The sequence below is a fragment of the Pezoporus flaviventris genome, unplaced genomic scaffold, assembly GCF_033815535.1.
Source record: "Pezoporus flaviventris isolate CSIRO_AGI_PZ_B2104156 unplaced genomic scaffold, CSIRO_AGI_Pfla_v1 ptg000008l, whole genome shotgun sequence".
NCBI classification, from domain to species: Eukaryota; Metazoa; Chordata; class Aves; order Psittaciformes; family Psittacidae; genus Pezoporus; species Pezoporus flaviventris.
Window position 1 is genome coordinate 1478853 of NW_026892556.1, and position 23503 is coordinate 1502355.

The 23503-nt window shown below is 51.8% G+C and overlaps 3 protein-coding genes across 4 annotated transcripts in view; all 3 read right to left on the reverse strand.

Moving 5' to 3' along the window:
- Positions 1-23503, reverse strand: part of MRPS15 (mitochondrial ribosomal protein S15) — a 112040-nt gene that overhangs the window by 70576 nt on the left and 17961 nt on the right. The window lies entirely within an intron of this gene.
- On the reverse strand, positions 1724-22064 carry STK40 (serine/threonine kinase 40). 2 transcript variants are annotated; one of them, XM_061449833.1, is made up of 12 exons: positions 22030-22064; positions 16336-16448; positions 14293-14412; positions 13334-13419; positions 12662-12805; positions 11424-11651; positions 10555-10607; positions 7658-7773; positions 4477-4621; positions 4018-4137; positions 2962-3046; positions 1724-2220 (listed from the first exon to the last, which is right to left on the reverse strand). In XM_061449833.1, the coding sequence occupies exons 3-12, from the start codon at positions 14402-14404 to the stop codon at positions 2002-2004; spliced, it is 1308 nt and encodes a 435-aa protein (XP_061305817.1). In that variant the 5' UTR covers positions 14405-14412; positions 16336-16448; positions 22030-22064; the 3' UTR covers positions 1724-2001. The 2 variants fall into 2 exon arrangements, with proteins under 2 accessions (XP_061305817.1, XP_061305816.1); XM_061449832.1 differs by lacking the exon at positions 16336-16448 and having other exon boundaries at positions 22030-22048.
- LSM10 (LSM10, U7 small nuclear RNA associated) lies at positions 22835-23216 on the reverse strand. The gene has a single exon (XM_061449837.1). It carries the CDS (start codon positions 23214-23216, stop codon positions 22845-22847), a length of 372 nt encoding a protein of 123 aa, XP_061305821.1. The 3' UTR covers positions 22835-22844.

Below are 23503 nucleotides of genomic sequence, written 5' to 3' on the forward strand. Positions count from 1 at the left end.
TCTGAAGTTTTATTGCCGCCATGCAGGGGTCGGTTCGATGTTGTACAAAAATAACGTCTTTATACAAAGAGCTTTTCCTCTATTTTTTTTTTCTCTCTTTTTTTAACTCTTACAACAGGCTCCGGCCCCCCCGTGGCCCCTTCACCCCCCCCCAGCCCCTCCTGCCTCCTCTCTTCCAGTTCAATACATGCGAGTTACCACTGACCAGTGCGCAGGAACACCGGGCATGGTTCAGCTTTGCAGAGCCCCAATATTGCTTTAACTTTGGGGAAAAACCCAACAAGAACACTAGAGGTGGGAGCGGGACGGGAGAAACCAGATGGAGAGAGCAGGACCCCAAGGGGGGAGGCCCTGCGCTGCTGCTGGTGGCACGGGGGGGGTGGTGATGGGCACCCATTGGGGTGTGCTGGGCCAGACCCACCGGTACAATAAATAAGGCTAAGACTTGAGGCTACTGGCTCAGCTGGCCGGGGCTGGGGCCACTGGTGGAGTCTGGATTAGTGTTCACGAGTCCCTGCCCGGCCGCTGCCGCGTGGCTCCGGCCAGGGCGCAGGCAGGATGCAATGCCCGATGCTGCCAAGGAGGTTCAGGTCAATCCCTCTATCCCCACAAGGACACCTGGAGCTGGCCCAGGCTTAGACACAGTCCCCGTCGCCAGCCTGGGGCAAGAGAAGGCAACGACACGCTACAAAGAGATCTGCTACTCGCTCCCCGCTGGAGCTGGCCCCACAGAGCAGGGTCAGCCCCACAGCCGAGGCCAAAGAGGCTTTTTCCCCCCCTGTGCTCACACAGGTCCTGGTGCTGGGGGTGATGCTGGAGCTGGGAACAGGCAGGAGCAGGGGCTGGAGGCAGCCAGGGAAGCGCTGCCTTGGGCGAGGAGCCCTGGCTGGGGCGCTGCGAGGGCCTGGGTGTGAGAACAGGTTGTCTGGCAAGACAGGCATCCAGTTCACAAAATGAGGCTCAGAAACAATCGCTCCTGTTCTCAGCACGGGCCCACGCTCTTCCAGTGGCATTAGGTGACAAACCGGGACATCCTTCTCCCGCCTCAGCGCCGCGCGCGGTGCGTGGTGAGGCTGGGATGGCAAGATGAGCTGGGGAACGAATACAGCAGAGACCTCAGCCAGCCCCTTCCTAATTCTAGGCAGATTATTTTGGGAAGCTTTTTCACATTATAACTCATATATTATATCTGTACCACAACTGAAGTGTGAAAACGCTAAAATCAGAATTAATGCAATTTTAACTGCACCTTAGGTAAGCTACTGAAAAATAAGATTAAATCAGATAACCCTTACGAAACTAAAGAATCAGTGAAAGGGGGGAAAGGGGCCACGGCCGGCCAAGTCCTGGGGAACCTCTGAACTGAGGACAAGAGCCGATCTTTGCCTCGTGCCCGAGGCAGCCCTGGTGACACCAGGGAACACGAAGGCCTTGGCGTGGTGCAGGGTGAGACAACACGGCCAAGGCAGGTGGCACGTTGGGGACAGGAGAGAGATTTGATGCAGACGAAGGGGAGGGGGAGGTTCCAAGGAGTTCTGCCTCTCGAGAAACCCCGGTAAATCTAAGCTTATTCAAACCATACGGAGCGAACGCCAACGAGCCGACTCTCCGCGCCGCGCAGCCGCGACTTGGGCCGGCAAACCAGCTTCACCCTCGGGCGTCTTCTCCTTTCCCCCAGGCTTTGCTCGATCCAGAGAACAGCATGGTTAAAAAGACAAGAGAGGTAGATTACAGTCATGATTAAAAGCAGATTAGTCATCTAGGCTTCGATTTAAAAAAACAAGATTCCAGAAGATGCCAAGAGGTTGCTGCTTCCAAAACTAGCTTTGCCCAAAAGTCTTCTCCCTCCAGAGTGAGTGTGAGTGCGTGTCCCTGAACAGAGCTCAGAAGAATTGCTACATTACTCTCCATCACGGGACACGGGTATTGCTGTTGAGCTGTAGTAGGCGACGTGAAAGGCAGACTGCAGGATGGTGCTTGTGCTCTCGGACGGGCGGGGAGCTACTTCCGAAGGTACCTCTGGGCCAGGATCGCTGCGTCCAAAGGGTTCATGGGCTGAGCATCGTGGCCCAGGCGTCGCACTGGGGGGATGTTCCCAAACTGCCGCTTCTGGAGGAAGCTCTTGGCCTCGTGCAACGTGTTCTTCTCCTCAGCCAAGAGCAGCTGCTGCCTCATGTAGTTCTCGAACTCGTACTGCGAGCACTCCTCCGTCACCTTCACCTGCCGGAGAGCCACGGTCAGAGCCACGGCAATGGGCCCACGACTCCCCTCCGATGGCCCTGAGCCACCACGCGACAACTGGAGTCAATGCAAGAGCAGGCCCTGGTGCCTCACACACAGTCACTGGTGCCACCAGAGGTTTGGGAACAGCTCATCCCAACCCTGCCGGCCGTTCAGAGGCTGCAGCTGCCTGACCCCAGTGCTCGCATCCCCCCGAGCCCAGCGGAGGGACTGCTGATGGCAACCCTGCAGCATCAGAGGCAAAAGCTCCTCCAAGGCTGTCCCCAGGCACTGAGGTCACCAGAGCTGTCACTTCCAGCAGAAAACATGCTGGAAGGAAAGCAGGATGTTTGCTCCCATCTCGGAGCTCAGCAGGGAGCCTGAGCCAACCCTGCTGCCTCTTCCCAGCTCTCCCTGCACATTTGAGCTCTCAGCTGCGTGTGAGGAAGTGAGTGCTGCTTGGAGAGGAGCAAACTGCCCCTCAACCAGCTCTGGTGCCAGCGAGCTCGCTGCCAGGCAGCACGGATGTGACTCCTGGCCCCAGCACCATGAGCCTTTCCTTCCACTGCACAAGGTGGTGCTGGACTCAGCTGCCTCACAGAGCAGCAGTCACAGCTGGGTCCTCACCCCCTCACCACAGCTCACGGGCCACACGGTGCTGCCATCTCTTTCCATTACAGACAGACTTGGCACAGTGGCACGGAAAAGCACTGCCACGGAAAGGGAAAGAGGAAAACCCACCTCTTGAGGGTTCTCTGGGTTAGCCACTTGGTCGTCGATGTCTGGCACCACTTGCAAAGGGCCGCTCAGCGAGGACATTGACTGCCTGGGGGGAGAGCACAGTGTCAGGGATTTGGAGTATGGAACCCAACACCCCAGCCAGGGCAATCCCTCCTGGCTGCCCCAGAGCCGGACACCAGTGTGGCACAGCCCTGCCTGGCTGCCACACCAGCTACTGCTACTGAAGGGTGCTATCCAAAATTCAGTTTCCCTGGAAGAAAATCGTATTCCAAACCCCAGAACTGCCCCCCACTCCCCTTTACTGCTTTGTTTTAAACAGGATGTGGAATTCTAAGTCTTGCATAGGTAGGAGAGAAACCAGCCACAGCTCCAAAAATCACAGACTTCACTTGCTGACTCAACAGGCAGCGCAAGAACTTTGCCTGGGCATGCTGTGCAGCACAGACAGGAGGTCACAGGGCTGACAAGGGAGTACTGCACCAAGCAAACACCACCAGGATCGATTTATGCTGGAGTGTGCTACTGGAATCCCATCCTGGTTGGTCCGTGCCAGTTCTGCAGTCAGATTTACCCTCAAAAGCATCCCCTGCTGCACGTGTAGTGTTCCCACCTGTAATGGCATCTCCTGCTCTTCCACTCTGGATACCTCATGCTTGCTTGTACTTAGCAGAGAAGACAGTACTAATTACTTGCAGGAAGTGTGTGCATTTGGCTGCATCTGTTTCTACATGGAAGTTATCCCTGACCATTACACTTCCTTTAAAACATCAGATCTGGGGAGCACAAGGGGGGCCCAGCACCAAAAGCCCTCCTGTATCCCAGCACTTCTCCGTAGTGCTACTGCTTTACAGACTCCAGCCTTGGTCACAGTGGCAAGCATTTGTACAGGCCACTCCGGACACCAGTGGTTGAGACACAAGATCTAAAGGCTTCCTTTGCAGTTCTCACAGCCTCTCCTCTGGTGTCCTGCTTGGCAGCAGTCTGCTGGCCACAGCTGCAATAACACAGCCTGTGGCCAGAGACACCATGTTCCTGCCTCCCTGCTCTAGCACATACCACGATGCTATGATGGAGCTGAGGGAATCCAGCACTTCAGAAGCTGTCAGACGCTGCTGCGGATCCAAGACCAGCAGCTTTCGGATCAAGCACACAGTGTTTTCTGAGACCCGTCCGTCCCTGCAAGACAGAACCCATGAGGAGCCTGAGTGCCCCACAGGGGCAGAGGCAGCAGGAGCTGAGAGCACAGCTAAAAGAGCCTCCAGCACTCTGACCAACGGATCCCAGGATTAACCAGGAGGTTGATTCCCTCTCCCTGCACCACACAGAGCCTTCCTCACCATTGCATGAGATGTCCCAGGCTCCTTGGTGTCTACTGCATGCAGTCTGTTCTCATCACTGCTGTGACCCTCAGGGGTTTGAGCGAAGCCCCCACCAGCTCTGGCTGTCCCAGTCAGGCCCAGAGCACCTCCTGCACGGGGACCAGGGGAAGGGCTCCCCGGGCCAGGCTGTACTCACTCAGGGATGTTGTACTCGGCAGCCTTGATTTTGCGGAAGAGCTCCTGAGGTATGCTGTCGTAGAAGGGGAACTGGCCATAGAGCATGGTGAAGAGCACCACTCCCAAAGCCCACATGTCGCTGGGTTTTCCACGGTATGGCCGTCCTGCAGGGAGCAAGGAGACACAGAGCAAGAGGCTTTACAACGCTGCTCACATCTGAGGCCCTCCACCACCAGCAAAGGCTCTCAAGTGACCTCTCGTGGTCCTTTTCTCTAAGCATTCACCAAAACGCTCAAGAACTCCTATTACAACACACCAAGAAACTCTTCCAAAGGTGCATCCTTTGGGAAACAGCAAATTGTTCATCTCCACACGGGTCTCTTTTCCCTTTCCAGACAGAGCAGGGCTATTCCTGCTGTATCCAAGAGCTTCAAGTAATCGGAGCCGGCACAGTACACAGAGGAATTCCCACTTCACTCCCCCTCACCATCCCTGCAGACTGTCACTGCCAGGAGCCCCTGAGGCTCCACAGATGCATCCTGATGAGAGTCTGGGTCCAAGGAGAAGGGAGTTTAAGAGGCAGCGAGTACAAGGCAAGGCGAGGCAGGAAAGAAAGCCCAAGGACAAGTGGACTTCTGGTGAAGAGCAGTCCAAGACGAATGCCAGCATCACTGCACGGGAGGCTGGTGTGAAGTGCAGACTGAGACCCCCTGATTGAGCCCATCGAGGTGAGACTGCCTCTGGGATGGATCCAGCAAGTGGCCACTGGAGCCTGCTGTGGAGCCATGGAGAGTGCAGGAAGCTGCCTCCTCCAGAGGCATTCCCAAAAGCTGCTGCAGCCCCAGCACACCCTGGGGTTCACTCAATGGAAACACTGGTTTAAAACCCCTCCAATCACACCGCAAGCCAGCGAATGGCAGCATGCACAAGGGTCAGAAACTGAACTCCAGTGCTGTGCCACAGCACAGGACTGAGGGAATGACTTCCTCTGACTCACGCAGTGAGTCACTGCTGCAGCATTTGTTATTTGTACTAATTATTCTTTGCTTTATATGCTCAAAAAAAGGCACCTCTCCCTCCTCCTCCAGCTTTTCCTGCTGTAACATTTCAGCAGCCACAGAATGCAAACCATCTCTTAGCAGGAGACAGATTCTCTTGGAGACTTCAAACAATGATTAATTCTTCAGGCGTTTTAGCTTCCTCTTGCACAGAAGCATTAGCAATAGAAACAGAGGGTTTCAGAGTCTGAAGGTGGTGGTGAAGCCTGGAATGTCCTCAAGTTAACTCTTCCCTCAGTGCTTGGAGGAGATCTGCAGACTGAGCCATTCTGGAACAATGTTTGCAAGAGCAGAGGATCTGGCTGCACAGATCCTCAGGCCAGGTGGTGCTGGAGCAGGATGCAGTCCTGTAACTAAGGCTGTACCATGCAGGGTCTTGAACAGCCTCGGCTGTGAGAGAAGTCAGCAAAGAGCCTGCTCAGTTCCTTGTGCTTCATGGCCCACAGACAGGCCAGCCAACCCACCAACAGGAGAGCTGTGAGAACAAAGTGGGTGATTGCAGGCAAGCTGTGCTGGCAGGGGCGATGGAAGGGACGAAGTCCAGGACAGAAGAGTACCCTGGATGAGCAGGAAGGAGCAGCCTTTACCAGACACCAGCCACATGAGCTGCAAGTGCTCCAAGCTCCTGTGGAGCAGTTGGCTCGTGTCATCCATCTGCTTAGAGGGGCCTCAGGATATCCTGCAGAACAGGAAAGGCCTGCAAAAAGCACACGTTCCACATCCCTGCCTGCCTCTGCTCCCTTCCTGGCTCGGTCCTGCCCAGGAGGGAAGCAGCTTCAGACCTGCCTGGCAGATGAGGACGGAAGAGCTCAGCAATGTTTGGTGCTGCTGCCTGTAAATCTGACAACAAACTTACAGAGGGGAGTCCACTGGGTGTGGAGATTTCAGGACTACCTCCCTCCGAGGGCAATTCTGAACTACAAGAGCCTGGGATACCAGAAATGAACAGCTCAAGTCTTCAGAGGGTTTTCAGTATTCCAGATGTCATCCTTGCATAGATAAATGCACTGGCAAGGATTCTTTCACTTCACTGGTAAGGGCTTTCACACTCTATGCACACCAGTGGGTGCTGCCCAATGCACTGCTTGTCCAGAAAGCAGTTGATGCTGATAAGCTACTGTCCAGAGTTTCAGGCATCATCCAAACACAAGCTCGGCACTTGGGATGGATAACCCTTGGTGGGATGCATTGGAGGCGATTTTGGACTGCAATGTGTGGTCCAGCTTCATCCAAAGGGAATTTTATCTGAACAATATGAGACAATGCACCATAACTGAAGTGTACAGAGATGCTTTATAGGCACAGCCCCAGCTGTAAATACACCCTTCAACACTAGTCCAGCTCACCTGGATGAGAAGAAACTTCCCCTCAGTCACTACACTGACAAACAGCACCACCACTCAGCTACTATCAGCACAAGAGCTATTACAGTAGCAGACCTTAAAGCCTTAAAGCTCATGCAAAAGAAACCTCCTGAAGCAATTAACAGACAAGGAACCACATCTGTTTCTGAAAGTCCCCTGCACCAGTTAAAAGGTGGGAGGACATTAGGGAAAGCTGTTCTTTGCCAGACTCCTGCTTAAGGCATCTGCTGGAGACAAGACATAGCCCAGACTGCTGGAGACAAGACACAGCCCAAACAGAGCTGCTGGGTTGGCCTGGTGGCATCATCCCTTTAAGTGACTCCTTTCCATTGGGTCAATAGTTCCCTCTGGGAACAAGCAGCAGCTGCAGCAACTGCTCCTCTTAGTGCAAGGCCTGAAATAAGCTGACATTGTGGTGGGATTTGGACCGAATGCCTCTTAGGCCCAGGGATTTACCTTGCAGCTTAAGCAAAGCCTCAGGAACAAGACTGAGACGTGGGAAACAGAACATCTTGTCTGCAGTCAGGCTTAGGAGCAGGCAGGGAGCTTCTCATTAGCTTTGAAGCTCAGACTAGCCTTAAGAAAGAAGTTGCACTCGCTCCTTCCCTCCGTATATTTTCCCAGTTGGAAAAACAGAGCAAGTCTCATAACTGGACCCCAATTAAGAGGCTCTCACAGGAGGCAGGTTACGTATGGGAACAGAACTAGGGTTTTTTATTGTCAAGAGTCACAAATAAGTGAAACGAGTGTGAAGTGTGGGGCTGAGGGCATTGCCTACCACTGAGCACGTCTGGGCTGATGTAGGCAGGGCTCCCTCGCTGGTCCTTCAGCAGGTCATCCTCACTCACCAGGTGCTTCCCGAGACAGAAGTTTGTTATGGTTATTCGATGAGTCCTGTGGAGAATCAGAAAGCATCAGTGAACAAGGAGCATCCTGCACAAGCCAAACTGCACAGAGGAGTGTGCCTATGGGGCTTCTGAGGAAGCTTGAAGCCCTGGGAAAAGGCAAGGGGAGCTGCAAGATCAACTCCATCCCAAAGGGGAGGGATTCCACACTGATCCACATGGCCTGCAAGGGGGAATAAGAATCTCTTCTACAGCTACAGACAATGTCTACATCCAATCTGAGTGGCATGTGGCTGTAAGCACAGGGTGCTCCTGTAACTTGTTCACCTTGCAGCCATGCAACTGCCCTTTGGGCAGCCTCCACACTACCCTGCAGGCAACCCCAGCACCAGGACCTGCACTTGTGTGCTTGCTGACCACTGCAGGGCAAGAGTGTTAAAGGAGAACTTTAACTGCTGTTTCTCTCCTATGCTTACCAACCACCTCTAAAAGCATCTTCTCCACACAACGCCTTCCGGGAGCCGAGGGAAAATCCCCTAAAGGACTACCCAAGCCTGGCCTCCACACATCCTTTGCTGATGTGTCACCAGCAGATGAGCTACAGGACCTCTGATCAGATAGAGCACAACCACTTCTGTTACCCAACAGTCCCGCAGCAGGACTGTGGTGGCTGTTTTACCTGATCTGCAGGACCGTTCTTCACACCCAAGTATGCAGAACAGAGAAAGTCTCATCAACACCCAAAAAACCTCCTACAGAAAAGGTGAGAACTGCAGGTACACACAATGTCTCTATTAAGATACCCCTGCTTCCCTAAGGTACTGCCAGCACCAGTTAATCAACGTGAGCTCATTACAAAACTACTATTACATCTTCCATGTCACTCAGATAATTTGGGTTTTTATGTACAGCTGAAAGGACTCGGTAGCAAAACACTGTCTGGAAGATTTCTAGACTCTTCAGAAGTTGAATAACACAACTAGAGCCTGAGAGAATGAATTAAATCCAGTCACAATAACGAAGAAGTATTTCCAGCAAGTCTACCAGACACCAAGTGTGGGCTGGCAGGGGAGAGCTGATTATTAAGACAGACTTGTGTTTAAGAAGTGTTAGTTTCAACTGTCAAGAGACTTCCCTGGCTGAATAACAACCTGCAGGATTTAAAAGACAGTGTTCTAAAGGACACCAAAACGTTCAGGGCTGTTTGGTTGTATTTAGCCACTGAAATTTGAGCTAATCTGTAACCATCCAAGTGGCTAATGGCAAAACCTGCGAGGCTTTCACATCCCCATCCTGTGGGTGACAATGAATGAGGGACTTTCATTAGCCCAGGGTGTAACTGGCCTGGTTTGGATGTTGCAGTGATCTGTAGCTACCTTCCTCCCCCACCAAGGGGAAAGACCTGCCTCTGTTGTGAGCACGGCTGGAACAGAACAAACACTTCTGATCAGCCCAAATGGCTGGTCCTCTCCATGGTGATCTATTCTTACGCCTCACCCACCCTTTCTTATGACTCACTGCTGTAGAGGCTACAGTTTTCCTCACCAGAGCTGATGGTCTTGCTAGTAAAAAGCCAAAATACAGTATGCAATAATAAGAGAATGACTTTGAAAGTGTGTTCACAAAGCTTCGAATCCCTCCCCCTTCCTGGTAGCGAGGGCCCTGTGTGCAGCTCTCAGTGGGATGGATGCTCCACTGCACCCTTTGCCTAGAAAAGAAGGGAAACCTCTTTTGTCTGCCTCTGCCTAGCAAGGAGAATCAAAGCAGCAAGCAGCAGATAACAAATGTACCTTAAAGCAGCTCTACAGGAACAAAACTAGTTACAGGTGGCCCTGAGAAGCATTAGATGCTCTGCGTGCGTGTGTGTGTGTGGAACCAAGAAGTTCACTCTCAGTAGATAAAATGTTTGCTTTCAAACAGCAGTAGAAAGAAGAAAGAAGCAGGCTGTGAGCACAGTGAACCTGCATGCTTTGTACAGACTCTGGAAGGCTGCAGACCTACAGCCTTCCAGCTTTTCAGTCGTTCCACAAACCCAGACAGGGTGAAAAGACAACGAATTCCACTCATTCCTAAAGTTAGTGCAAAATATTTAGGCAGTAATGTAATACTGAAGGACACAGCGGAGTATCTGAAATGGGACTTGCCAACTAAATCACTGCATAACCCAAGAGAAGTAAAAAATTCCAAGGAGCCACCGAGCAAAGCATCTGCTACCACCACACCTCTCACTCGTGTTAAACTCCTGCCCCACTGGGCTGCTCCCTCCTGTGCCTGCGCAGCATCCAGGACACCAGTGCGTTAGAAACTGGGGCGTGCATGGAACCCACTACTAGGAACAAGGAAGCTATTTCAAGCACAAATACAGACGGGACAGAAGCACTTTTGTTTAGATAAGTAAATATTTTCCTGCTAGCAAAAACACAGCAGTGCAAGAGTCAAAGATCGAACACTGCTGTGATTATAGTACAGGCTGCAGCGGTGGGAATTCCTTTAGCATGATGGAAAGTGAACTCTGGGAACAGAACCACTTACCACATTCTGATTTGTTTTCACAAGGATAAAATCTCTCTTGCAGATTTCTGCATAAAGTTTAGTTTTCAGAAGCTAGAATCCTCAAAGAAGTGCTGACACGGGGTCACTAAGCTCGCTGGAAGAGCGAACTATCCTGGTTGGGCTCAATTCAGTTTTGGAGATGAGCTCCTGTAACACTGACCTGGATTTCAGCTTGCTTCCCTTTCCCTCACCTTTCACATGCGAGCACTCAAGTGCTGCCTTTGTGTTTGTAAGAAACAAAAGTAGCATAGGGCAACTGCCAGCTCTGCAGACTTACCTTTTGTTTAGCACCATGTTTCCTAGTTTCAAGTCTCTGTGCACAATATTTTTCTGTAAAATACGTAACAGCACAACATGAGCAAACCCATATTTGTTAGAGAAGTACAAATTCAATACCTGACAAAAGCACTCAGTATCCTTTGAAATCATGTCATCTTCACTCTCAGAAATAACCCCCATCAAGGTTCCAAGTCAGGCTGCATCCCAGGTGCTTTGTGCACTTCCTTTTGGATTCTGCTTGGACCAACAGAACAAGCAAATCTGCTGCTCTGAACGCAAGGACAGACTAGACTGCAACCAAGAGACCTGGAACTGAAGTGTCCAGGCTTAGTAAGAGCAATACCATGAGCATTCCCTCAGACGACACGTGCTTCACGGCTCTGCCAAGGAAGGATGGGTGTCCCTTCTCGGAGGGTAAGGAGTCAAACAGCAGCAGAGCCTGTTTTTGCTACAGTAGTTTCTAGTTCATTGATCTCATTCTGCCCTCAGAAATCAATTCTTCCATTATGATTTATTTTGCTTCAAAAGGAAATAGCTTGAAGTGCTTCCTGCATTTGATTAGCCTCTGCTCTTCTCGTTGACCACCCCTTTCTGAGGTTAACAGCACTGTAGGTCACCCGCTCTGCATTTAGTCCAGCTGGCCCCTCTCCACTGTCAACACATGCTGTATTATCATCCAGCAACTTGAAGGGAGGGGAAGGGAACGCTCTTTTATGGCTTGGGGCATGAGGTCTTTACGCAGAACACTCTTAGAGGGAAACAGCTGAAACATCCATCCCCTGTAACCTCACCACTGCCCACACCAGGAAGTTTTACAACGTCTATTATACTAAGGTGGGAAAGCACAAGGGATAACAAAGACCTTACCTTATGTAATGCTTCTACCACTCGTACCACATCATAAAATATCACTACCGTCTCCCGCTCACTGAGTCTCTTCTCTTTAATGACATAATGCTGCAGATTGATCAGATCTGCTGTTTTGTCACTGAAATCATGGGCACAGAGACAGTCTAACACGAGACAAATGCGCTTCTTCATTTTCCTGACCATTCTGTTTGCTTCTAGATCTTCTATGATTTCACAAGCTCGGTCCTAAGTGAGGCAAACACATGAGCAATAGTTCAGGGAAGCTCTCTGGGATTATGTACTTACATACAGAGCACTGGAGAATCAGTAACTACGTGGTGATCTCAAAACAAGCAAATGCAATCATAGTGCTAGATCTTTGCCCGAGTTGGGATTTCAAAGAGAAGATACATGATCTCTGCTTAAAACAGATAGAGAAACTCTGGCTGGCTTCTGTCAGCAATGATACTGTTTATACACACAGAGAGCTTTTGATAAGACCTAGAATAACTGTATATTGGTGCACACTCTGAATACCAGGGATCCAACATGTTAGTAATGAGAACAGGAATCTTAAAGACAGGAATTAGCAGTTCTTCCATAACATGAAGCAGGACACAGCAGAGTTGGACATTTGGCTTATTAAAGTTATGGTACAGATGACCTCAAGTGAAAAGTGTGTCGATAAGATTTAAACAGCAAGCACATGACTGCTACTGCTGAACCCAGGACACACGGCAACACCAACATCCAAACCAGTAACCCCTAGCAGCCCATCGCATCCATAAACAGCTCTGAAGGTATTATCAGCAACACAGTTCACTCACACAACACCCTGATGGGCACACTGACTAGTTTAACTTGATGAAACAGTTTCTTGGCAGTTTGTCCCCTCTTCCAAGTCATCATAAGCCAGTACAAAAAAGCACAAACTGAGTTCCAAAGGGTGCTCTGTGGGCACAGATTAATTTGCCAGTGAAGCAGCTATTGTCCTCTTTGAAGGGGATGCTCCTGAGCATCTGCCCCATCTTTAAATGCCCTCACATTTCCCAAATCCCAAACCCTGTTACATCCCATTTAACTCTCAAAAGCCCCTTCCACCCACTTGTTTGAAGCAGCAGTGGTTAACCTCAGTGTGCGCTGGTAATTCTTTACACGCAAGAATGGGGTCAGCACGAACTGTACATTAAACAAAAGCAACTCAAGCCTAAAGCAATCACTGGCATTCCCCCAACGTGGATGGTGACCAGCTGTACCTGAAAGAGCCCATGGTGATGAACCACTCCTTCCTGGTTATGGAGCAGGGAAAGGAGAGAATACTCCGTGTGCAGCAGCATCTTCCCCTGTCGCTCCTCCTGGGTTTCTATTCCTTTATCACCCCTTTCTTCTAAAGTGAGAATCTTCAGGAAAAGGGAAAAGACCTTTACAGTTCCCAGAAAAACCCAAATGCCCCCAAACCACTCTCATTTTAGGTATTCCCATGTGTTTAACAGCTGATGCAATTGCTCTCATGTTCGCATACTGGCCGCACAATGTCTGAACTAACATCTGTGCAGAATGCACAGCACGAGCTCGATTTGAGGGGCTGGCACTAGATGATCTAAGGTCCCTGCCAACCCATCCCGTTCCATGATTCTATGATTTAACACAGAGAAGCAGTGCAGATGCTCTTTGCAAATATCCCAGGTGATTTTTACTCCCCATTGGAGTCACTCCCACTTCAGGCCAGTGGAGCAGATCAGAGGAGAGCAGCACAGCAGCCACAGAGGCCTCACCTCAGGGCTAATCTTGACACCAGATCTAAGCTTGGCAGAACTGCAGCCGTTTCTGACAGCACCCTGGTGCAGCCTATACCACACACCACTGCAAGTGCTCCTGCTGAAGAAGCTGAAGAGCCCAAAAGGTCTGGCACCCCCCCGTTTGCTTACCTTCAGCTGATAAAAGTCATCTGTCCCATCCTTTCTTGCCAAACACTGAACAATACTTGGCACAGGGGAGTTACCTAAACGTGGACCTAACAGCACAAAGCAAAAACAGACTTGTTTTCCTTTAAGCAGCAATGACTAATTCAGGGTTACATCAGTAGGCAAGTGTCACGCACTTTAGGTTACTTTAAGTTCCTTTTTCTTTCCCCAGAGATTAAGCACATTTCCACAAATCACTGTCTGAAGAAAAGAAACTGAACTCAGAGCTTTTTGCACAAGGTTTCATTTGTTCACTGGAGAAACACTGAAACAGAGCCCACACAGGGCAGAGCTGCTTTCAGAAATTCAAATTTCTGCATGCCTGAACCATAAGGCTTCCCCATTTACCAGCAACACCCATGGCAACTGCTGTTACCACACCTCTGAACCCAACTGCCACCTCTGCACGGGGCGTAGATTATCCCAACTTCAGGTTAACACTTTTCAGTCTAGATCAATCAGCTTCCAGTTGATTATCCATTGGTTTCCATTGTGAAGTCCATCAGGGTTTTCACAGTTTATACAACTTCTTCTAGCAGCTCTTAAAGGCTAGCAGAGTGGCCTGGCCTTGGCACACACCACTTATAAGGACCACCAGAGCATTATTAAGACGCCCACATGCTGATCTGACAGCACATTGCAGGCAAGCAGGGTCAAACATCTCCCTGGAGCTCTAATCAAAAAGCTCCCTCAATGAATTTACTGACAAAGTTTAAAGCCATGCCTGCCCTGTGGTATTCATATTACAGATCTCAGCCTGACCAGAGCTGCAGAAGCTCCAAGGGCTGCTGCTCTTCTCCATCAAGGGAACTGTACTCTAAGATGCTACATTCTGCATCTGCTTTGCCTCGTTTTATAGTGCCTTTATCATCAGCCTTGCAATCAGTAGCTACACTGACGAACCACCTCCCCTCCCTGCTTACCTAGTATAAAAGGGCCCGCTCTCTTGGCATTATTTCCAGAAATCCCTGTACAAAGAGCTTTTGCCTTAGTGGATGTTTCCCCAGCTCCTCTGTCTGATGCTCGTCGCTTCATCCTTGGCTCTTGGAAGAGAAAGAAGATCACATCTGATGAGCAACCGAGTTAGTTTCTTCCACTACCCCTTATGTTGCACTGGAAGGCTTTCACCTCCTGACGCACTCGTGTCTCTGCCTACTTGTGTTTCTACAAAAAAGCTATGGCTCATTACTGATAGACCAGTTGTGGGCTGGAGGCTTAATGCATTTTGGAAGGTATAAATCAGCCTCATTATTCAAAGCAATGTCTCCTACAACACTTGTTTCAGACACATAGTGGGAACAAGTCAACATAATTGAAGCTTGTTTTACAGCAAAAACAAGTTTGCAAATTAACATATTCCAAAAAATCTCTGGAAGAAAATGCCCAAGTTATCCTTCTGTGTGGATGCCTGCTTCTGATTCAGCCTATCGGCTTTTGGGGGTTCATTCATGGAAGACTGCCCACCAGGCACCACCACCAGCTCACCGAGTAACTGAAGCTCAAATCTGTTCCTCAAACAGCCAAGAATACACAAAACTGACCCTAAAGAGAACACCTTTCACCTTTTCCAGCAAGGTGGCAGAAGACAAAAATGCCACTTACTGTGAGATTGAGTTCATTTAACAGGGATTTGCCCACAAATGTAAGCCGAGTCTTAAAATAAGTGCCCCCTCTCTATTTATCCCTCTTTAGGCTCTAACCTTTCTATCACATCTCCATCTACCCTCATCCAACACAGCTGAAACTTGGAATCCAGCATCCAAAACTATCCCTTCAGTCCCCACGTGCAGGAACCAATGCAGACTATTACCTGCCTTCAATCAATATTCCAACGGAAGGAAACACCGCGGTGCCAATACATGTGCTCCCTCGCACCACCACTCCATGCAAAGAACAACTTAACCTATTGAATGTGAATCTCATGATTTGCATCCAAGTATCCAAGGTCCACACATCACTACAATTCAATGCAAACAAGTACAAGCTTGACTCGCTCCTACTTATGGCAGAAAACCTGATTTCCAACATGCATTTTCTGCTGCTTGGAAATCTAGAGTTTGTGGTGGCATTGCAGAACCAATACCTATGAACTAATTCAAGCCTTTGACTACTGCACCTTTTCCCCAAAGGAAAGTCTTGTTTCAGTTTAGCAGGATAAAACCTGCCAGCCTGGCCTTCACACACTGCATCAACCAGCTCCATCAAACTCAACTTTTGCTCCCAATACACCTCCTCTTCACCTTTATCTCTTGGAAAAGGGTTTCAAAGACTCACATAGCTCTAGCCACTAAATGCTGCTGCTCCAACTGTTCCAAGGGATTTCTATTGGGAGTGGGGGGGGAGAGGAGGAACTGCACACAGATCCATTTCCTTACTCCGAGCAAGTCAAAGCCAAGCCCCAGGAGTCTTCCCTTACAGGTTACTACAGCAGACAGGGAAAATATTTTGGGGTTACACTTAAGAGTCCCAGTGTTTCACCATGTAAGAGACTGATAAATCACTGTGCTTTGAATGAAGTTCACCCTCTGGCAGTCCCACCCTTTCTGTGGACACAAGCATGATCTCATTGCATTAATTCATCTAGTACCTGTCACCCAGATCAGAGATAGCAACAGATAAGGCGAGAAGTCTTGCAGCAGACTTGGCATCTCTGCACTACAAGCTTCCACTGACAGAGGAGCACTGCCAGGCCCAGCCAGCTGAACAGAACAAAGTCCTGAGCCCCACATGCTCCTTGTTCTGTTCATTCCGCATCCCTGACCTCATATTTGATTATGCCTTATAGAAACCTCCACTCCTTGCAACATCACCAGCATCATCCCTGCTGGAAACGTATGAGTAACATCTCCGCTGGAGAAACCCCACTGCACAGCAGCTCTGAGGTAATGACCCTTGTGCAATCCGAGCTGGATCGGGATCCCTGGTGCAAACGGCGTTATCGTAAACAAAATAATCGGAGCACTCACGTAGTTCAGCATCAACTGTATCTTTATTCTTCTTCCAAACTAGGTTTTCCAACGTCTCAGGAGACTGGAGTCATCACCTTGGAGAAGGCTGGATGGTCGGAAGGTCCAGGACTCTGTAATGCGAAACGAGATACACTTGATGCCGCGGTTCTGGATTATTCTTGATTACGATAACGTGGGATGCACCAAAACTCCTCAGCTTGAACCATCTGTGTTTATTTGGGCTTAGGAAAGGCCTGAAGCTCCCAATATCACATGAGAGAGTAAAAGGGCTCTTGAGGTTCAGACCCTGAAGAGTCACAGACGCACAGCCCTGCGCAGCAAGACAAATACAGCGTCAGTGATCTCCAAAGGCATTTTGTGATGTGAGAGCATCAGCAACAGAGCAGAAACAAACACGTTCTCCTTTTTAACCTCCACCACATGGTACTTGCTTGCCTGGTTTTAACAGTAACTTCAATAGAGCCAGGTTAGCAACAGTGCCACAGCAGAACCTTCACCACTGGAAGCAATTTTTAATCACAGTAAGAGCTAATGCTTAGAGTCTGGACTTGAACAGAAGGATTTCTGCAAATGGCAGAGAATAATACATTGGATTTTATTCTTATCAAATCCCTGCTGCAAGTTAATTCCTCTTCACAATTTATATTTGGCCTCAAAAAGATAAATCAAACTAATTCTACTTAAATTCAGTGCTGCTCAGGAGTTCCATCTGGCCCCATCGAAAAGGAGAAATTCAGGATTTCAATCAGACACCCTAGAACTGAATCTACACCACCTCTACCAAATGCTCAGTTTAACCCTTCGTTAAACCAAGCTGCTTTTCTTCACCCTGTATCCAGTTAGATCAACTGTCAAAAGCACAGGGAACATTTGGGGCATGGGGACTGCATTCCCAACACTACCCCAAAGCAAACAGTACCATCACCTGGTTGTGGGGCAGCTGCCAAAGGTCTTCCTGAGTTAAAGTACTGAGCCCACCTATGTTTTGATGAACAACACTCCCAGCCTCTGCTGCTGGCAGCCCTTAACAGCTATCCAGTGCTTTCAGAATGAGTTGTCTTGGCACTGAGAGTGAGTGGAGGTGTCCCAGTCCCTTAAAGGGCATCCACCGAGTGAAACATCCCAGCTGCCTCACACAATACTTGTAAGAGCAAGAAAAGCACCAACACAAACAAGTACTCAGCTATTAAAGACAATCCCATGCCACTCACAGCACTGTCAACCCCATCTCCCTGCTGCCTACGTGGCTCCTGCTGCATCACAAGGGTGGCAGAGCCCCACAGAAGCCTCAGGGGCCCTCAGCAGCACCCAGAGGGTTTCAACGAGCACTTCAGGATCCTCTTGAGACTGGAATGAAGGATGGCTGGATAGAAGGAAGGTCCCAGAGGGAAGCAAACCAGGGCAGCTGCTGTGAAAAAGCAGGAAGACTGTTCTCTTTTCTGCACATTGTGTAACCCCAGGCAGAGCAAGGAGATTGGTTAAAAAGGCACAGGCTTCCCTGGCTCAGCCTCCTGCAGAACAAGTCACCAGCCTCGAAGCACAGGATGGCCACTAGGAACAGTATTTTGAAGCTGGGCTTAAGGCAAATCTTAGAACAAGAACAGCAATGATGGAGGATCCCCCTCTGCAGCTGTGAGCAGAAGCATCAGCCCTGAGCAGGACCCGTTGAGCTGGGTCCTGTGCCATGAGCAGTGTGTGCTGAAGCCATCTGGACATGCACCGGTCATGGGAGCCCTGCTCCCCGTCCCCCCATCTGTAACAAAAATGCTCTCTCATAGAGATAATGGAGTGACAAATCTAGCACTAAAATTCATTGCTTAACTTCAATGTTACACACACAACACACCAACCATCTCACCGGAGAAGTGTCTGAAGCGTCTTACTGTGCTAGCTCTGACTTTAATACACTTATTAATCAAACCGATTGGAAACCAAGATGTCTTTAAATTACATCGCTTAAGGAAATGGTCTCATTCCCAAATTACTGCATGACATTCCAGCGCCCAGCAAAACAAAGACTGAAAAGAGCAGAGGAAAGGGACCTTTTCATCTCAGCTTAAAGAGCAAGCAGGTCCCGCAGCCCAGCAGCCGCAGCTAATAGCTGGAGCAGGAAAAAGCAAGCACCTTTGGGGCGTTCACAGCATTACTCAGAACACAGAAACGAGTTAAGGCACTGGAGCAGCTGATACAGCCTCCACGAGAGGGTGAAACGTGGTGGTTGGTATCTACACTTCTAGTGGGATGACTGGCAACCCCAAAGGCGCCCGACCCCACTGCTACAAGCGAGCTCATCTCTGCAAGGGAGGGAGGCAGTGGGAGACCTGATCCAAAGGTTTCTGTTCCACTCTCCCTGTCCTCTCTCCTCTCAGCCAGTGCAGGCCTCAGCTAGTGCAAGAATAAAGCTAAAACGATCCATTATTTAGCCGTATCAGGCTGCACCTGTTACAATGCAAACAACACACGAGGCAGGATTATCAGTGGTGCTGAATCAAAGTTCACCTTCAGCCCGGCTCCCAGCACGTTCCTGCTCACAAGACCCGCTGGCTGCGACCTAAAAACCTACATGCTCACTGCCATTAGATGAGCGTGGTCCAGCTTCCCAGCACGGGAACACGCAGGTCGGTATCGCTGCGAGAAGCGGCAATCCCAGAGTGTTGCCACACGCCTTCTCCAGGCAAAGCCGGCTCGGGACAGCTCAGAGCCGAGTCATCAGAGGCTCCATTCCCATTGGAAAAGCTTCCCAGAGAACAGGCGGAGCTGGGATCAGCCCGGCCTGCGGAGGAGTCACCGGCTGGGGGATGACAGGGAATGTTTGCCAGGCAGATCCCGAGCAAGTGGAAGGAGGAGCGGCTGCAGCCGGGCACAGGGCACCTGAGGGAGACTGCACAGGAACAGAGTGCTGGAAGTTTTAACTGTTCTGTAAGAGAACAGTAACACAGAGAGCCCATGAGATGACTCAGAGCCACCAGCACAACCCAGGCACCGCTGGCGTGAGCCCTTCCAGGAAGGGAAACCTTCTCCAGGAACAGAGGAGCCCTGACTCAGAGACTTCTTGGAATCGCACGGACTCATTCAGGCTTCTTCCCCAAGCAAGAAGTTCACCCAAAACCAGGCACAGAGTTTCTCTGACCAAAGAAGAAGGAAGAATCCCAAGGTGCTGGCACAGCACAAGGGGCTGGGGCACCCCCGTGCCCTTAGAAGGCACCTCATGAAATAGGAATTTGCCAAGCTTGTGCTTCACAAGGTGGGAGGCAGCAGGACCGCCTCCAGCAGCCCCTACAGACCCACCCCAGAGCCTCCTTCCTCAGCCCAACCTGACCATTAGCTTCATCCCACTCTGTGAGCAAGGTTCAAGCAGCACTTCCGAGGCTGTAGCGCTAGAAGGGAGCCCAGCACACCTTGCTTACCTCCCACATCTAGCTGCGGACAGTCTCCATCTTCTCAGGGTCAAAACAGGCTTCCAAAGGGCAAGTCAATCATCAGGGAAAGCAAATTCCTTCCTGCCTCCCCCCCCCCAACAGGCAGCCAGGGAAACTCTGAAGCACAGGATTCCAGCGACGTAATTACAGTGCAAGCAAGCAACAAGCTGGGCTTTCTTTAAACCCTTCTGATGCATCAACACATGAGATAGCCAAGGACTCATCTCTGGGAGTTCCCTCTTTGGTTACATAAACACCAACTTCGGCTTAACCCCTTCCTGCTGAAGCACAGGCAACATCCACTGGGAACAATCCCTGCTCCAGCCCAACACCCTCATGGCAGGGGCACCACCAGCCAGGTCCAGCACAAGAGGAGAGCCTGGAAACCCAACTGCAGCGCTTGGCTCTTACCTGAGGCTGCACAATTCACTCGAGCTCCCCATCCTGGGCTTCTCCTGGGCAGCCACTGCCCTTCCCATCAGCATCAGGTGAGGTGTGCTTTGTGTTACGAGCTTGTGTTCCTCCTGCTTATAGCTTCTGTACACTTAATATCCCACAAATGCACTTGCAGCAGGACGTGCCTCACACACACACAGATTATCGCATGACTCGCACATGTGCACACGCTCTCTGTACAGGGAGGTGAGGCTGCTGCTTTTAACAGTGATCTACTCATCCAGCCCTTGCTGGAGAGAAAGAGATGTACTTCAGCTATCTACATATGCCGCCACGCTAATGTTACTACCATTGGTAGCATGACAGCACACAGGCACCATAAGGTCACAAACGTGCACCTAAAAGAGTGTTTCACATAGACTACAATGGGCACGGAGCCTCCTCTAGTCCAGCCAGAGCTCCCAAGCTGGATTGCTCCCAGGCAGGAGTGAGGAGCAAGCCCAGAGCACCGCCTGGTCTCTGCAGACAGATAACACATCCCTTCCTTAGGCAGAGCACAGTGGGCACTTCAGGCAAAATCAACAGGGTTGTCTGTAAGCAAAGAGCAGCAAAGCACCTACAAGGCTTCCCTCTGCAGAGCTCCAAAGGAGGTGGTTCTGTGATATCCTGGGGATAAAAGCAGCTGAACATGAGGGTGTTTTTAAGTAACGCGATTACGTGACCAAGCCATCAATGCGGATGCCATGGAGAAACAATAAAAGGATGTAGCATAAGTGCTGCAGCATCAGGGAAGCATGAAACACGTCCTGCATCCCGTGGCACCAGCCTGGAGCTGCTTCCCAGCAGGCAAACCTTACCCTTCCTCTCCAAGGCACAGCTTAGCCAGGCTGCAGGCACCCTAGGAGCCCTCCACGTGCACCCAACCCATGTCCCTTCTGCCCCGAAGGGTGCCCAGTGTCTGGCTCAGCCTTGCCACACAAGGCACTGGCTTCTGCTCCAACTTCACCACTCTCCAGACACAGTCTTGCAGCCTGAGACAAGAGCCTGAGATGCCTGGCACACCTACACGGTTCAGTCTGTGCTGAGCCTAAGACTCTAAACCAGCAAAGAACTGTCTCACTAACAGGACAGCACATTGCAGCCACAGCAGGAGGAGGGAGCAGCTGGCCAAGAGCAAGACAAGCCCCCAGCTCCTCATGTCATGGAGGGAAACGTGCTCCCTCCAGCAGCACCATCAGACCTTTAACACACAGGGCAGCAGCGAAGCTCCCGCAGCCAGAAGGCAACAGACGAGGTCCTGAAGCAGGAAACCCCCGAAGGAGCCTCCTCATCCTCCCCAGGTGAGCTCCACGGGGCAGGCAGCCGCGGCCAGTTCCGGCTGCAACACTTGATGGGCTTACTCATTCTCACTTGGAGGACAAGCACCAGCTCCTCACCGCCGGGACACGGGCGGCTCCTCCTCAGCGCACAGCTCCCGAACGACTGCAGCGAGAAACCCCTGCCCGGACCGAAAGCGAAATCAACACCAAACAACACCCGGCACCGGCTCCGGCTGAGCCGCAGCCCTCCGGAGCCACGGGGAGCTGTCCTCAGCGCGTTAACCACGCCGTGCACACGCGGCCCGCTACAAACCTCCCCTTCACCCGCGAGCGACCGGGGCACCGGCAGCGGAGCCGGCCGCGTCACCCTCCCGACAGCAGCAGGGCCGGCAGCCACCGCGCACGCACCGGACACCGGGACACGGAGCCCGGCCCCTCTCTCCCGAGGCCTCAGCAGCGGGCGGGCTCCACCGGCCCGGCGCCGCTCGGAGGCCCCGGGGAGCACGAAGCGGCCCCGCACGGTCCCCGGCCCCCCCCCCGCTCCCGGCCCCGCTCACCCATGGCCCCGGGGCCGGCGCGGCCTGCGCTCGGCTGCGCGGCGGCAGCCACCTGACAACGGAAGTGACGCACGAGCCACCGCCCCCTCCCGCCCCGCCCGCTACTGCCCCGCCTCCTGGCGCCTACGACACAGGGAGAGGACGATGTTGATTGGCTGCCACTGGGATACGGCCTGGGCGGTGATATTTGCGGCACGTTTTGATTGGTTGAGGCGCGGACACGAAACGGAGGCAAGATTTGATTGGCTGAGGCCGTGCCACACCCGTCGCCTTGGCTCCCGCGCACCGGGACCCCGCCGCACGGCCGGAGCCCGGGCAGGGCACACGTGCGGCGGGCAGAGCTGTGCCAAGGGCGATGGGGGAGCGCGGCGGCAGAGCCGGCAGCTCCAGCATCCCCCTCCGCTTGCCCCGGGCAAAGCCAGCCCTCTCCGCGCCAAGCTCAGCCCCTCTCCCGTGGCCCTCTGCCCATTAAACTCTTCAGACCATAACTGACCCCATCCCCGGCTCAGGACCATCCTGCAGGGTAAAGCTATCCATGGGCAGCAGGAAGGCTGCAGCCCAGCAACAACCCCAGGATGTGGCTTTGGCCTGTAGAACTTTGCTTGCCCACCACAGGACACGCAAGGAGCTGCCAGCAGAACAGAAAATGAGCTGAGAGATCAAAGACCCTTTTAAAGTGGGTTATTTATCACAAAGAATAACCCTGCTTCCCTGTGGGCACTGGCCAGGGGAGCAGCAGAACCCCGTGCGCCCGGCTGGGATGTCTGGGGTGAGATGCGGAGGTGGCTGGCAGTCAAAAGGGCAGGTCCATGGGCTCACTTGTACTTGGCACGAGGGAACTCCTTCCTGCCCTTGTCACGGCCCCCGAAGTAGCGGACCCTGTGGATGGCCTGGAGCTGCTGCTCGATGGTGGCCCTGATGTCCACCTCGTCGGGGATATGGACGTAGCGGACGTTCCTGCCGGTCACAAAGAGCTCGTCCAGCTGGGACACGGTGCCCTGCCTGTCCGTGAAGGTCACCTCGGCCAGACGCACGTTCATGAAGGCGTCCACGCTGGTGATGCGCCCCGTGGCCGTGCTCTCGTCGCGGAGGTCCACGGTGGTGACGTGGCCGCACAGGCCCTGCAGCAGGATGACCAGGCTGTTCTCCGCGATGGTGCGCTCCTTGACTGAGTGGCTGACCTCCATCGCGTGCCTTCGGCTGGGAACAGGGAGACACCGAGCTGCATCCCGGCTGGATACCCCCACCACTGGCCAGAGCCGCCTTCCTCAGCATCCCTACCACCCTCTGCCCAATGCCCCTCTCTTAAATCACTCATATTCCCCACGTGTCTCCCCTTGCACACTGGGACCCTCACTGCCTCCTCCCTTGCACGCTCCATTGCACACTCCTGCTCTCCCAAGTCACTCCCATCCTCCATGTGCCCCCCCTTGCACACTGATGCCCCTCACTTGCACACCGCCCCTCTCCCACC